The sequence below is a fragment of the Pimephales promelas genome, chromosome 4 (assembly GCF_988280905.1).
Source record: "Pimephales promelas chromosome 4, fPimPro1.hap1.1, whole genome shotgun sequence".
Lineage (NCBI taxonomy): Eukaryota > Metazoa > Chordata > Actinopteri > Cypriniformes > Leuciscidae > Pimephales > Pimephales promelas.
In genome coordinates, this window is record NC_142772.1 from 42,769,658 (window position 1) to 42,787,131 (window position 17,474).

Below are 17,474 nucleotides of genomic sequence, written 5' to 3' on the forward strand. Positions count from 1 at the left end.
TGTTTATGTCGTGTATTTTCATGCTTTATACGCATGTAATGTTGTTGTTTTTTTTTGTTAAAGAAAGTTGGCCATAGAGTGAAAAATTGGGAAAATCGGAAGTGTTTGGGACATGGCTTTTAATGTTGAGACTTTAGTTTTTTTAATCTGGCTCTCAAAAATGATATAAAAAGGTGTATTTAGATTTATTGGCCAATACCGAATTTAAACGCAAAGTTTTTCAATTAGTTTGCTGTTTATTCTCTTTAGCTTGTAGTCAGTGTGAAGTATTTTACTCAGTTCCCTGATCATTCTTTCAATTTTAGTGCGTGAAGGGTGGGTGATATTGCAAAAAAAAAAAAAAATTCAAATCTATCATGACAGACTTTCAGTGTGTGTGCACGTTATTTTTTGACAGACATCGATGTCTTGATATTCTAATGATGTGATTTGAAAACAGATGTATCGAAAAGTAATAATTTTATTTACTAGCCAGTAGGGTTGTGCCGATAGACGATAGTATCGTGTATCGACGATAGTCTGACATATCGCCGATGGCAGATGCCTTTGACGATATCAATATGATAATTGGCTCGTTTTACCATAATGTTTTAAATTTATTAGGCCTATTATTATTATTATTATTATTATAAAGCTAGTATTGTTATTAGATGAATATTAGGAACTACAATTAATTTGCCTTGCCTAAATTTACAACGACATCACCTCATAACAATTGCAACAACACACGCACTAATGAGGACTCCTCTAAGAGAATGTTTTTAAAACAGACTAAAAAACATCCCACATCAAAATTCAATCGCAAGGTGATCCATTCACAAATTATCAAGTGTGCTCGTCTTAACAGACGCAAAATTCTATTTCCTACAGATCCAAGATGAAAACGGCATCGTTGTTCGTCAGTATTTGTTTCTGTAACACATTAACAAAACGTTTAATGACACTAACACTAAAAACAATACAATTACTAAATAGTATTAATAATAATATCACTAAAATAGTATTATAGTTACCGTTATCATCGTCGTCTCTGAGGGAACGCGGCGTTAATGCAGATGCCGAAAGCAGTCCGTTTTTACTTTCACTTTCAGAGATAGAGCGCGTTTACATGCGACGACGTTCTTAACCTGATTATGTTGAATAAACTTGACAATGCATGTGGTCATGTAAACGTTTCCTTTATCAGAGTCAAGTCATAAGTATAAGTATAAACCGATCGACTCAGCTAGACGTTTGGCCCTTGCTCTTGTTTCTATCGGCATAAACACATTAACCCGCGTACTTCGTGCTTACTGAAGTGCGCATGTGAAGTGCGCAGAGAGCGCACTGGTAGGGGGACACATATCGCAAACTCCGACTCTTTCTGACCCAAGAAATTATTAAAACGTGTTTTCATCTCGTGCAGAAATAGACAAAAATGCTGCATGTAATGGCATGAGAATAGGCTAATGTGTCCGTAAATTTTCCCGTTGACAAACAAAAGGATTAGGATCTCTTTTTTTTTACTTCACTATACCAGGAAATAACCTGATCCTATTAATAAACACTCCACCTTAGCTAGCAGAATAGGAAAAAGATTCTCGTATATAAAACGAAGTAGGCTAATAAAACAAGCAAATTAATGAGTAGGCTAAATAATCAAGTTAATAATCAAATTAGCCCCGCCCCCTCACGATAATATCGTGTATCGCCGATCTCACAGGCTGACGATAGGACGATATGAAAATGGAGCATATCGCCCAACACTACTAGCCAGCAAGTAGGGGTGTAACGGTACATGTATTCGTATTGAACCGTTTCGGTTCGAGGCTTCCGGTTCGGTACGCATACAAACCGAACATTTGCGTGGACCATTTTTCCTGCCGGCAAAATTCGTGCTGACGCGGCCAACACAACGTTGCACAATATCAAATGGCAAGCGTAATGAAAGCAGAACGAAACTGCGCTCCTCGTTATGTGCTTCATGGATCGTTTATCAGTTCGGACCAGCAACATCTGTGCAGCGCGAGCCGATCTCGATCAAGCAACACTGTTACCACACCGCGCTAAGAGATCCGGTAAAGAAAACATTTGAATTCGCCACTGAGGTAATAACATCGCTGCGAGATCTAGTAAGAAGCATTCACATTTCTCCGTTATTAACCGTAGATCTCTATTAGATCAAACAGCGCTGTCATGGAAACCAGGAGAAACATTGTGCCGTGAATGAACTAGTACTTTACGTCCACAGACCAGCGACATTCACCATGGATTTAATATAGTAACACTAACTGGAACCAGTTTGGCTAATGGTGAAATGCTTTCAAGTACTTCACACATCTTTTTCCAGCACTTCAAAATTCAGATATTATATAAATAAATATATATTTAAATGTTATTTTTAATGTGATGACCAAAACATTATTTGTTCATCCTTCAAAGATGACCCCCATTTATAAACCTGAAAGTTTCAAGATCTAGGAAAACTCACACTTATTTAAAAATATTTTTTCTTTAAACAAATAGGAAATTTCTCTGGCATTTCTTTCTTTTTGCTGTATCGAAAACGTACCGAACCGTGACTTTAAAACCGAGGTACGTACCGAACCGTGATTTTTGTGTACCGTTACACCCCTACCAGCAAGTATTCAGTTAGTGAAGTGATTGATGCCCATGAGTGTGCTGTTGTTGTTTTCCCGTCTAATATTACAACCGATAGCTAGCCTAATTTTTTGACGGACGTGATGACATGCCTGACTGGTGAACTATTTTTGATTTTTGGGTAATTATGAAATGTCATGGAGACATTCTTTTTGCATAGTTCATTACGCATATTTAAATTACGTTACTCGGAGACTGACACAGGGCTCCATGTGACCATTTTTCCTCCCAGTTTTGTTAGAGGTCACGGCTGGCACAACGTTGCCCAACATCAAATGGAAAACGAAATGAAAGTGGAACGGACCTGCGCTACTTATTAGAAGCGTTTAAATTTGCAGCAGAATTCTGTTATACTACATTTTAGATCAAACAGCTTTAACGTGGAAGCCAGGAGAAACAAGATCTAGAAAGTAGAAAGTCCACAACTATAGAAAGTCCACAAATCAGCAACATTGATTCACCATGGATTTAATCTAGTAACACTAACTGGTATTGTGACAGAAATACAAGTCAACGAATACTAGGCCTCTTTTTCTAGATCTTCAAAACTAATATTATCTTCAAGGTTATTTTTATTGTGAGGACCAAAACATTATTTGTCCAAAAATCGTCCCCATTTATAAAACTAAGTTTCAAGATGTAGGAAAACTAACACTTATTTAAAAAAACAAAAACAACCCCCCATTAAATTACCATAAGAAACCATCAAGCACTTATTGGCTTATTAGCTATTTACACACCCTAATGTTTTTTTTTCCACCGTTTTGATTTTTAATTAATGTTATGATTAGTAATAATTAAAGCTAATTTGATTTATAGCCTACCTCAACTTAAGCTCAGGGCTTTATTATCCACCAAATGCTCTCTGTAGAACTTAGTGACTCTACTGCTGCACTCAAATGATAGTCTGGAGCCCTGCGAACTTAAAATAAAACTGCACATTGTAATTTCTGTATGTTAAATCTATTTATTACCTACCAAGTCGTTTGTTAGTAATAGCCTAGTCCAAATGGGGGGAAATGTGAATAATTGCGTTGGAGGTTTATTTAAGGTGTGCCTCTAAATTTTCTTTTGCTCCTAAAAATTAGCAGGTAGCGCTCCTAGTAAAGTTATTTCAGACTTGGAGCCCTGTCACGATTTTACATTCAGATGTTGCCGATTCATTGACTTCTGAAAATACAGTTCATTTTCTACCAGGAAAAGAGTGGTTTTAATGAGCAAAGTTGTTTTATTGTGTCTTATAACAAAAATATTTCATTTAAACCCATGAAAATGCACATGTTGTAAAAGATGGTAAAAAGTTACTTTTTAAAACTGTTTTTCCATTATTATACCCCTTTGCAGATTTTAACTTTTTCAGATGACATCCTAATGGATTTCAAGAGTTTTTGGTTGCATGTTCGGTTCAGTTTCTCAAAATACGGCAGTTGTCAGTCTAAAATGCCCCGTTTAAGCGAGATAATCTGAAAGAAAACATTACAGAGATGGTCAAGAATGAGAGGTCACGTGAGTTTTTCTTCCTGCCTAGGCTACCAGCTGCAAGATGGGCTTGTGTTGTTGTGGAGAGAAAGAGAAAGACAACATGTGAATGAATGAGAGCATGCGTGTGTGTGTGTGTTTTTGTTTAGAAATGTATTATAAAACAAGGGTTATTGTGTTGTTTGGGACAGATGAAATTGAAGGTTTTGTCCAACGTGTGCCGTTGGCAGAAGAGATCCACATATGCTCAGACCGATAAACTCCATACCATTCCGCACGAGAAGGAGAGCGAGGGATGAAGAGAGAGAGAGATAGAGGCTGAACTGCAGACATACAGGCGACAAGAGCAGCACAATACACACCCACTTTTTTGTAACCTGATAAATAGCAGCTCTGCCTTATGCTCCCCAGAGGCTAAACACGCACGCATTCACACCCACCCACCCTTCCTATCACATCTGATATGGGTCACATCCATGATGTTTACTGCAGGGTGTTGGCTGTCAGAATGATGCCATGCTAAATCTGAGCTCAGTTTGTTGCTGTTCAGGTCTGTGTTTTGATTTGTGTGAGCATGAAGTTGTTACACGCTTCCAAGTTTCTCCATGTGTGTTGTGTCTGGCTCTGGAAAGCCTTCCACAAGTGGCCTGATGTCACATGACCACACGTTTGCAGTTGAAGAATAGGTTTAGAATATAATCAGGTCCCGGCTCAAATTTTTGATTTGGTTTATATTTTTTCTTTAGAAAGACAAACATAAATAGTGATGAAAACCAAAATATTAAATGTCACTGAGAGATGTAGCCTATGTTATTTACTGAGGAATTCACTATTTTGTAGAGGGAATGGCAATTTTCCCCTGATATTTGGAGACAAATTATAGGGGTGTAAAAATTACGTTAGAAAGATGGCATGGCAGCATCATTTTTTTATTTTAACACAGAGATTTGCAGGTCTATTAGAAAAAAACTGTTGACTTTAGCAATATTTGTTGCAATGTATACTAGTGGTGCAACGGATCATCACTGATCCGTGATCCGTTCGGATCAATGTCTTCGGTTCGACACACACGTGATCCGCGGATTGATTATGAAAAAAAACAAAAAAACGTGCGCATGTTGTTCAGTCAACGCACAGCTTCGTCATAGCGAGCGGAGGAACGGAGAAGCTTGAACGCCCCGCGTCATTTCAGGGCTCCAGACCAGACTGCGACCAAAATTTGAGAGTGTGCGACTGAATTTTACATCCAGTCGCACATGTGCGACCAGTAAATTTGCCACACGTTAAACGCATGGTAAAGCGGTGCGTCAATGAATCCGTGACAAGAATAGCGCGCGTAAACATCTGTGGGAGGGAGACGGAGACAAATATCACAACCTGATGTGCGTCTGAGCAATCAGCGATCTATCGACTCGTTAGTCGTTGCCTAGCAGCGAATGCAAACAAAATGAAAGTGGAACGAAAATACGCTACTCATTTATGATTAGGACCGTGGTCGGAGCAGCAGCAGCGATCCATTGACAAAATAAAGCCCCGAACTTGACAGTCGCGGGCCGATCTCGCTCACGCAACACTGTTACTAGGAGATCCAGTGAAGAAATCCATTGAATTCGCCTCAGAATTAATAACATCAACACCACGAGAAGATCCAGTGAGAAACACTCCGATTCGGCGCAGGTTTCTGTTATAAACCATATCAGATCAAACAGAGCTGACGTGGAAACCAGGAGAAACACTTATAGAAGGCTTTCAGTCCACAAATCAGCCTATATATGATAATGTGTAAGAAATAGTCAAATGCTTACAAGTAGCCTACTACACATCTTTTCCCAGCACTTCAATAATATCATAAATAAATGTTTTATTTTTTTGAATTTTTTATGTGATTACCAACACATTTTTTGTTTATCCTTTAAAGATTGTCCTAAAATGAAAAAAGTACGATGATATTTTCACTACTTTTATTAATTGATATTAAGACATTATAAATGATAATAACTAAGTTAATTTCATCTACACCCTAAATTAAGCTTAGTGATTTATTGTCAGCCCCAGTGCTACCAGAATTTTTTTTTTTTTTTTGTAGAACTCGCTGTGAGTTCTCATTTGAGGTGATGCTGCCCTCAACTTTCAGTCTGGAACCCTGTGAAGTTAAAATAAAACAGAATATCATAATGTTAAGTCTATTTATTATTAAAGAATTTGTCAGTAGGCTATTACAGTTATTTTGGGGGAAATTTTTTTTTTTTTTTTTGCTGATCCGAAAAATGATCCGATCCGTGACCCTGATCCGAGAAACGATCCGATCCGTGAGTTTTTTGATCCGTTGCACCCCTAATGTATACCAATGGTGACAGTTCAAAAATGGCAAAAAGTACTTGTTTTTTGCCTCGTTTGCATGCCTGTTACACAAGAAGTATTAAAGATATCTTTATCTCGCTCCCTGCTCTTTACAGTAACATTATAACTACAGTAATTTGAACAATAAAAACTTGACTATTTTTTTCAGTGTAATTGACTATTATTTTCAGTTTGGACTAGTAGCGGCTGTACTGTTTAAGCGAAGTTCACACTACAGGATTTTAAGCCTGATTTATGCCCGATTTGCAAATCATTGAGCTCGTCCACAGGTCAAGGGTGTTATCGCGGGGGATTAGCGGACGATGAACGCTTGCCAATCTGTTAGTATGAAAGAGTCAACAATGCAGCGAAAACGCTCGCAGACGCGTCACCGAGCCCAGAAAAATATCTAGCCTGTTAGTATCCAGAGCCATCGCGCGACTCAATCTCAGTGATGTCATGAGTACAGCCAATCATAGCAACGCATGGATTGAGGACACCAGGTAAATCTTAGTTTTTCTCAGAGCAGATCGTCGTGCAAACAGTGTGCAGCACTAGTTTCTCTGTCTGACGTCTATATTCACGTGTTGTGTTCTCTTCTTCGCTGGGTATTGGCGCAATATTTATGTATTTATTTATTTATTGCGTTTTTTTGTGACAAAACGTGGTTTGACAGAGTTAGAATCGTTGGGTGACCGAGTTGTCAACTCATTATTTATTTGATTATTTTCAGGATTTAGACCGTAACATAGTACTGAAACAGCTCTCATTGAGTCACAAATGATTTGCTCTTATCATCCGATCGTGGTTGTATCTCTATGTAGTGCGCTGTCAACTCGTGTAGTGAGTTACCTCCTGTTGTGGATCAATCACGTTGTGTTGTGTGGTGTGAACAGCTAAACAACTTGAACACTCCTGATTTCACTGAGAGCAAGTTATGTAGTGTGAACCGCACAATTCAGCCTGACGTTTTAAAATCATGTAGTGTGAACAAGGCTTTAGTCGACTGCACATCCCTAGTTTTAACGTACCTGATCTAAAATTAAAGCCCATACCATAGATAGTCCACAAAAGCAACGGGACATAATATTTCAACAACAGATTTGATTCAGATTTGTCTGGCACAGCTACTAGAAGGTCAGGACAGTTGCTCACGTCACATCTATGTCTTCAAGCTCAGTTTGAGCCTGTGCGGTGCGCTCAGCCATCAGGAAGTGAGTGCTTAATGGGCTTCAATTTTATCCATTGAAATCTATGGGGTCGTTGTGTCCATTTTTTTTTACCGTCTATGGCCATAACCAATCGCTAACATTTGGTCGTAACGTATGACGATTCAAACTAGTGCATGACATCAACGTCACTGTTCTCAGCTGTTCCCTCTGTTTGCTGATTGGCCCGGTAAAAAATTGACTGGAGGAAACCAAAGAATACAGCACAAATCACAGATGTAGTACTGAAGGAAAATTAAAAATTGAGCAGAAGTACGTAGGAGGGCGGGACAATCCCAACATTGCCGCTGCTTTTTTTTTTTCATCGATTCTTGACTCTACCGTTTTGTTTTGTAAACCTGTGTGCAGATGAACCTAAAAACACCAATCAACTTATCTTGTGCAAACGAAACACTTTGACCCTGTTTTGCTCAAAGTTAAGATTTTATAATATTGCAGCAATTATCGTTTGAGGTCATTGAATTAGTTTTAACACAGCTCTTTTTAACTTTGATTTAATCCTTGATTTTAGAAGAATGCACTTGATTTTTCATTAACAGGTTTATGTTTGTCTGATATGGTGTTTGACCATTTATACCCGCATATTGCTGACTATTCCCATGCAGCCTGTGTAGGATCATTGAGGGTTCTGCTTGAAATGGGTGAGCACTGGCTGTGACCCCGATATGAAGGAGCGATTTGTGTAGTCAACACACGAATGACACACTCCTCCATTTAAACATGATCGTAGACTCGCTCACACGTTCTTCCTCTAATAGGGGGTCATTGCCAGGGCATATGAGGGGAGAGAGAGGGGGGCTGAAGTCAAACAAGGGGCATGGAGGTGGGAAATGGGAATAGATGGGAAATTTCATAGCTTTTGGAGGGTTATTATGAGAGCGTGTGTATTTAGGACGTCAAGTGGGCTGGTCCTGATGAGAGGGTTTTGTATAAGAGTCAGCAGTAAGAGGGATGGGAGTCTCGTGTTGCCCTTTCACAGATGAAAGCTCCAGGGTTGAAGGAAAGTTCCTCAGGCGGTCATTCAGAGGACGTGTGAAAATTCTGATCATGCTCAAATGTATGTGAATGTGCAGTCTGATGATGTTCATAGTCAGCAGCATAATGTGAGTAAGGACCACTGAAATGGTGAACAGGAGCAGCTAATTGGTAAAACCTGGACTTTTTTTCTTACTAGTAAATGTCTAGTAAGTAGGAAAGGGTTTGTAACAGTATATATTCATGTCAGGATTTGGTTCAACACACGATACTGATATCATGATGATACTACAAACAAAGCCATCAGTGGACTTGAATAGGCTTGGATTTGGTATTCTTCCCCATGCATAAAATGGACATTTTTATTTTGTTTGATGTTTTATTTTCAATTTATTAATAAACATGGCAGCTCAAATGTGTGACCTTCTGGGTTTACCATAATCAATGCTATATTAAATATCTAAACTTCACAATACGATGCAATTTGCAGATCTGAATAATACATTCAGTGATTTTGTTGGAAAATATGCAGAATTGATTTAAGTGTTGTTAAATAGGAGCTGAAAGCATAATCCGAGTATCCCAAAATATTTAATAAACACACAAATTTGAGGTGATATGTATAACTTTAATTTCTGAGTTCATATTCCTATTTTATACTCTGAACAGCATTGTTGTAATGACCTGCACCCCTCAAACCCATCAGCACATATAAATGTGTACTTTTTCCACCTTTTTCTTGTTTCAAAGTGAAGTTGTAGAGAATACAAGGGACATGCATAGAAAATTGCCCTGTAGATTGATTATGTGTCTGGATTGGAAGATAATCAGTGTTGGCCCCTTTGTCCTGACTGCTCTGGCATGGCACGAGTTGACCATAAACGTTGCTGGAATGTAAAGAGGTTTATAGGACTTGTGTGATAACCATTAAATACTATCATCCTCTATAAAGGTTATTGAGGCATTAGAGCATCAGAGTGGTTATGGACTGTGTTTCCTAAACACGCTTTGATTTAATAGTTTCTCTGTATGTAATGAATTTTCATTGGTTTTATTTTTTTTTGTATTGTTAAGTTAATGCTGATGCATTTGGAAATTAATTATCTGGTAAGGAGGTGTACGGATAGCAATAAAGAATTAAGTAAATTCAATGAACACATTTGATGCACAATATTTGCTCTTTATTCAAAATAAATCAAATTTGTTGTTGACAAGGCTGTTGGTAGATTTTGGATGATCTCTTTTATCAGCCAAAATGCACAGTTATCAGCTGACACATGCTCTCTCAATAGTTTAACATCTAGGCATGTTGTGTATTAAACTATTATTCCGGTTGTTTGTTGTTGTTTTTGTTTTTTTTTGCTTTGTACAGTGTTGCTGCTTTTAGTGAGGACAGAAACAACAATGCTGGAAAATATTCTTGTGGCGGTTTAAGAAAATAGAAAGTGTGGATTGTGCTGGGATGGTTTTGTATTTGTAATATGGAGCTAAATATTTCACAACTATGCAGAAGCCTTAATTTAAACCTACTTAAACCTTAATTTCCACCTTGCTTTGTGTGCGACTGCATCTCCTCACGTTGACTCTTTCATGACCCCTCGTATGGTCATTATGTCCCATGATGGACCTGAGCTTTACAAGGTTGACCATTATTTAGCACTGCTTCATTGCTCCCTGCTGTTAGATGTGTATGCAACTACAGTGCATGTCATTGGTGTCACTAGCATGACCTCCAAATCTGAATCCCTTATTTTAGATGGTCTATCAGGGATGGTTTATAATATGATGACTTGTTTGGCTCTTCTATTTGTGAAGCCACCCTGACTTGATATCAACCAATGGCCTTCATTTCTCATTGCTTCTCAAGTCAGCAGGAGGCATTTTGGCAGTTGCACCCAATCTGAAAGGTGTTTTATTGTTTGTGTTACTGTGAAAGGTCTTTTAGAAAGAGAGGAAATCTGTTTAAAGAAAGTCTGTCTATTAGAGCTGCATGATTAATCATTAAAAGATTGCAGTATCGCTTCAAACATCCACACCATCTTAATACTAAACGACAACGATTCAGCCATTTGAATTAAACCTTTGACAAGTAGCCTGTGATCACAGCGAGCATTTAGATCTCTGTTGGCACTGCTGCTAACCAAGAGAGAGCAGTTTTCATGTAGCCTATGAAACGGCTTTACAAACAACTTTTCAACCACACATTGTCATTATTGCTGTTAAAATAATTCAAATCATCACAGAAATACTGGGAAAAGAAAAACTGAAAACACAGAAAACTGTACCTGTACTAAAATGTGACGTGAAAGACTGCAGATCACTGATTGGTCAGACAGAATCGTCTCTACCAACGTCATTGTATTTGCGATGCGAGAAACCAAACCCGCTAGATTTAAATAGCCAGTAACAGCCACCATTGTAATCACTGCTTTTAAACTAATCCCACCCACTTTAAAGCGGTACTAACTGCAGTGGAAAAGCAACCGAGCTAAAGCGAACCAAGCCGTGCAGAGTCATACCACACAGTGGAAAAGCGAAGCGAGCCGAAATGTACTGAGCAGTACCGAGCCGTATCAGCAGTGGAAAAGCGGCATTTGTTTATTTGTTTATCAGTCTCTTAAAGCCCTGAACACACCAAGGCGATGCCGACGAACTAGCGCTAATGAAAAGCGACCGTATTGTCTCCTCTCGTCCGCTCTCGTTGGGGTAAAAAGCTGCACTTGAACACACTGAGAGAACTACAGCCGACTAGAGATATATTAGTCTATATTCGTCATTCAAAAAGGAAAACCGACGCTGCCGGCTGCAGATACACACCGTAAACAAAGCAGCGTGTGCTTACCGTTTTGAATATCAATCCCGCTAAACGCTTTCTTTATTCCTGACTGTTTTTAGCTGACGGCACGGAACAGTGCGGAACACACCGAGGAAACTTAGTTGGCCGACGCACAAGAACTGCCCAACGGCCGACCGTCGGCTTGGTGTGTTCCGGGCTTTAGAATCGTGGGAGAATCGTAATCTCTATTTGAATAAACGAAAAAACGTGATTCTACTAGTGTTGTCAAAAAACTCGGTACTTCGGAACCAAGTCGGTACTAAAAAAAAAAAAATTTTACGGTACCAGCTTTTCTAGGTACCGAATACCAGGTTAATCCAGTTCTAGACGCGCTGTCTGAAAGGTGCACAGTTGCGTCCTCTTCATATTGCTGATATGCTCTCTCTCTCTGAATCCACTTGTTTACACGAAAGGAGGAAAGAGCCACATATGGAAATATTTTGGATTAGGCTAATGTCACGTTGCCATAAGAGGCCGATTACATGCAAATTCGCAATTTCAAATATAGGCGCGAGGCAAGCGCGCTCATAATAAAAACTCGTTGCATAGCAACGACAGACGCCGCGTGAGAGCAAGCGCTTTGGAAAGAATAAGCACGCGCAAAAATATAATAAAAAAAAAACACGTGCGATATGTGAACGGCCTCTAAAGTGCTTTCGGGGTAGTTTTACGAGTACATGAGCACAGTAGTATCCAACCGACACCAGAGTACTGGTATTAGTATCGATGCATCCCTATTTATGTCATTTAATGTCAGTGCCAGTTCTAGGCGTATTCTTGCCTTTATAACTCAGCAGTTTTAAAAAGCCTTTTCAAAATTAAATATGAATGCAGTTTTAGATTAAATAAAAGTACAGTCAAATCAAATAAAACATGTTTTTTCTCCTGTAGCCTATAGTTTGGTAATGCTACAATAAGATACCATTTATCAACATTAGCTACTTCACATCAACACATTGAGTGAACAATATATTTTTACAACATTGATTAATGTTTGTAAATGTTATTTAATAGAAACACTTGATTGTTCATGTTTGTTCACTTCATTCATTGTGCATTAAATAAATGTTAACGGATTAGAACTTTACAAACAACTTTAAAAATGTGTTCGTGTATACTATTGTTTATTTTAGGTCATTTTATCTAATTTTTTTCTAAAGTGTTTATAATACATATGTACAGTTTCCATACTTGTAACCGTGATAAACACTTAAATATATGTAAATTTAAACTAAGCTTTGGTACCGAAATTGGTACCGAGAACCGTGAATTTTTACTGGTATTGGTACCGAATACTGAAATTTTGGTACCGTGACAACACTAGATTCTACTATCTATCTGTTGAATGGTGTCTATTTTTCGCTCACAGTATCGTTACAATTGTTTGAAGTTTTGAAGTTCGAATCATTTTATTAAGTTACTAATAATACAAATTATGTCAACATTTCAGATTTGATGTTGATGAAGAAGGGGTACTTCTGTCTTACTGTTGCGGGCGGGTATGGGAGTATCTAAGACAAAAAATGTTGTCTACTACCATGTATGACAATTAAAAAACTTAAGGTCAAGGCTGAGAACACCCCATATTCCCATCCAAAAGACGTGTTATTTTGGTTGTATGCGGAGACCGTGAGCGTCTGCTTTGTCGTTTGACAGTATTGTTGCATCTGCACGTCTCTGCCCTCTTGTTGTTTTCTTTCAGTTCCTTTCTCTCACTTGTTTGTGTTTGGTTGTGTTTTTTAGTGTGTGCGAGTGTTTCCAGCTGTCTCCCCCTGCACATTGATCAGTGAGGTTCTTGCACAGGGGTTTGTGGGTGATGGGTAGGGGGCTGCACGAATGCAGAAATGAGTTTCACATGTTAATGAGAACCTTGACCGAGCCAGAGACAAGGACAGTAGGTTTTGTTCTTACCCGCTGCCATTCCTGTTGTATCCCCATCTACTCATTCAGGTTTCCAGTGTCTGATTGCCCACGTACAACATGCACTCAGCTTTGTGTACATTAAGAGGAAATTGAAGGCTTCATTAGAATGGGGAAAAACTGCCAGACTGGTGCGTGTGTGTGAGGGGGCGGCTTTTGTCCTGTCAGATGAGCTTCTGTAAGAATAATTTTTCTCTCCTACATGAAATATTTTTAGATTTCCTGTGGTGGTCTGCTCTGCTGCATGGCAGCTGTGCTTTAATTTTGCTCTGTGTTTGCTCTTCTCATCTAAGTTGTTTTACTGGTCTCTTTTTGAAGAATGAAAGAGTTGTTGTGTGAACTCAAGGTGTGTCTGCGAACTGCCTAGGTTTGCTACTTGTCCTGACTTGTTCTGAACAAAAACTATTATCTAGCACTGTCCTAAGTTGTGTGTGTAGTAGTAATAATAGTATTACTGTTCAAAAGTTTGGGGTCAGTAAAATGTTTTGTTTTTTTTGTAAGAAATTAATTGATTCAGTAAGTATGCATTAAATTGATCAAAAGTGACAGTAAACACTTTTATAATGTTGACAAATATTTCTATTTCAAATAAAGGCTGTTTCTTTCCATCAAAGAAATCGAAAAAAAAAATCATTTGTAAAAAGACATTTAGTAAGATAGCTGTTTTCAACACCATGTGACCCTTCAAACTGGTTTAATAATCTACTAAATCTTAGTCTGCTAAAAATCATGTCTGCTCTCACAAGAATAAATTACTTTGTAAAATATATTAAAATGGAAACATAAAGCACTTAAATATGCTTTTATTGTATTTATCAAATAAATGCCACCTTGGTGAGCATAAGAGACTTGTTTCGAAAACAAACAAACAAAAATCTTACAAAACCCCAGGGTTTTAAACAAGATTTTGTTTGTGTGTGTGGTTTTTTTTTTACTTTATTTTTTTATACCAGCCAATCAGATTCTTGCACTATGTGGTGAATTTAGAGTTTTGGTCCCTTTTAGTTCATCCACCTTAAACTCCGGCATGAGCGCCAGAGCGGCGCACAAACGCCCAATGTGACATGCACAATAATTTCTATAGTTTACTAAGATATAAACAAATGTGCATATATACAACAAGATAGCTGTATGTAAGGGTTTGGTTTTCTTTCTTAGAGTCCCACCCTTTGAGTATGGATGCGTGTGGACCTGAGTCAGAGGAAAATGAACCCAATAAATCACACGGTCCTCTCTCCTCCCTGCCTGGACCTACACACACACACACACACCAAAGATACACCCTCATATGCGCACTGACCTTTTTTTTCCCCCAGCCTAAATCTGCCATTTCTTACTAGCCAGTCAAGAAAGCTATATGAACACACTTCCAGTCTAATACCATTGTGTCTTTCTTTACAGCTACTGCCGTAATAGCCTATTAGATTGAGTCACATTCAAAACCATAATATCAATCTTCATATTTGCACTGTTCCATTGGCGATAATGTTGTACAATATCTTTAAAGAAATATACGTTCAGCTCTTCTTAAACTTCTCCTTGCACTCACAACTGTTTGTGTGGTGTATGATGCATACTGCATCGTGGGTGGGTCTCTCTTGGACACTGAAAGATTAATGTTGCTCCAGAAGCAAATGTCAGATGGTGTGGCTTAGAATAAAGCATCAACACATGCTTTTGTGCCCACCCCTTGCCAATAATCCCACCTCTAGGCCCACACAATCACTGTGATCATGCCCATTGCAGCCTCTTTGATTATCAAAACTCTCGGTAACACTTTATTTCGATGGTCCACTACAGACATTTTACTAACTTGAAGTAACTTTGCACCAAATGCCACCTTACTCCCAATAGAGTTCGAGATCAACCGATATTGATTTATTTTTATTTTTATTACAGATACCAATTATTTTCATGTGTATGTGCCCGATAACCAATATACAGAACCTGTATTTATTTGTTGGTTTATTTCTGTTTTTGACAGTCATTGCAGCACTGAACTGAACACATTTTTAATGCTGTAATTTCTGAAATTTCACTCCCTTGCATGCAAAGCAAAACACACTTTACATCAATAAATAGTCTGAAGGACTGCAAAAAAGTGCACGGTAACTAAGTGTCTCTTTTAAATAGAATCATTAATCGGGTAAACAAACAGGTAACAAATATAGCATGTACACATACTCCTAACAAATAAAAAGCATAAAAGATTCTAAACCGCCTGAATAAAAAACATTACTACTTTAGTGTATCTTAATAATCCCAGTTGCATCTTTATTGCATAACAGCATTAATATTAACAAAATGCATATCAACAAAATTAATTTACAAAGTCTGTTTTCAAATGGAGAACATGAATAAATGACAGGGGAGTCTATCAACTCCCCATAAATAAGTATAAACTACAATTTTAATAGTTTGATGTTTGTTAAGCTAAAGAGTTAAGAGAATGGAACACGCTGGCATATTCACTGGAATAAACAAACATTGTCTGAAAAATAAAACAGTGAATGCATGCAATTACTGAGATCATCTGTTCTGGCATATTTTCAGAATTATTAATATGCTTCTGTCCGTATAGATTATGAAATACCTGCTGACAGAGTGCTGTTTTTGTATTACAAACTTCACTTGCAGAGAACATAATTAATTTCCACAGGGCTGTAATTATTTTGATGTTTTCTTTTGAAAAATAAAAGTTATATAGTTAATATTGATATAATTTAAGGAGTTTAAAATGAGTTGCTTGTGTTAAAAGCTGGAGCATCAACCTGGTGAGTGAACGGGACTTCGCAAGACTAATGATGAGCATAGACAACAGAGAGAGCATTAAATTCAGTGCTTTTATTTCCAACATATACTCATTCATGGCTGTTTTATTCAATTCATGTAGAATTGCATCTTTATTGGTAGAGGAGGACTTGACAGATTACGTGAAAGTCAGTTTGTCTCTATTCTGCATGGCAATGAGTTTTGCAATGGGCAAATACACTGTAAAAAATGTTTGGACACAATTTGTAATATTTATATCTATATAATAAATCTGTCTCTGTAGAGAGGTGCTCAGAGCTAAATGAAGCAGACCCTAATATGGTTCATAAAGGGCAATTCATCCATGCTGTCCTGAGCTGGGCTCTTTTTCACAATATTCAGACCTTTGTTTCACGGTTTAATTTTTGCTACCTTTTATGTATTAATATTAAATATTCATATTATTTATTAAATTATTTCCTGTTTTTCTCTCTCAGCCTGTGGCAGAGCCCATACCCATCTGTAGTTTCTGTTTGGGGACCAAGGAACAGAACCGCGACAAGAAGCCTGAAGAGCTAATCTCCTGTGCAGACTGTGGGAACAGCGGTAAGGAAGGGCTGAAAGTTCATTTGAGCAATTTAGGGATGCAACGAATATTTGAATGTTAAGTCAATGTAAAGACGCGTTTACGCATGTCTAGAGGTCATGCATGTGACTCGAATTGAGCGTCTGGCCCGTTATGCGTGCATTCACGCGTTTGACGCAAATTCACGTCTGATGCCCAAGTTGAATGTTCTTATTCAAGTAATAAAGCAGAGAAGCTTCTCTTCATCAAGAATACCTCAAGAAGTAGAATGGACATGTCTAATGTTTAAATATTTATTATTTATTATTGCACATCTGCAATTCTTGGTGCATTTGTTGTTGTTAATGTTCTACAGATAACACATTGGCTATGGCAGTCTTTGTTTTGATACACTTATTATGTTGAAGGCCTACAGAGAAAATATTATATCTTTAAGCAGGTGCACTTGTTCTGAATGCACTTTTTTTGTAGTAGTCTTACAGAGAAAATTTTTAAATGCACTTGACCTAAATGCACGTTGTTTTTATGAGAACTTTTAATTTTAAAACCTTTCGTAGGCCATTTGTTCTTTGAAACTTTAGTATTAATTTATGCAATTGCACTGCCTTGATTTTAGTAAAGTTAGTACACAGTCATATCATAGCCATAAATGCAATGGTATTAATAATTGGCATAATTTCTTTCGGTCATTTAGTGTTTTCAGCCTTGGTTTCCTCTT

General features: G+C 37.8%; 1 protein-coding gene across 3 annotated transcripts in view; it reads left to right on the top strand.

The window, feature by feature from the left end:
- kat6a (K(lysine) acetyltransferase 6A) overlaps nucleotides 1–17,474 on the top strand; it is a 42,660-nt gene that overhangs the window by 4,867 nt on the left and 20,319 nt on the right. For all 3 annotated transcript variants that reach the window (XM_089130545.1, XM_089130547.1, XM_089130546.1), the window contains exon 3: nucleotides 16,668–16,776. In XM_089130545.1, the coding sequence (XP_088986671.1) occupies nucleotides 16,668–16,776 (109 nt within the window). The remainder of the gene's footprint in view (nucleotides 1–16,667; nucleotides 16,777–17,474) is intronic.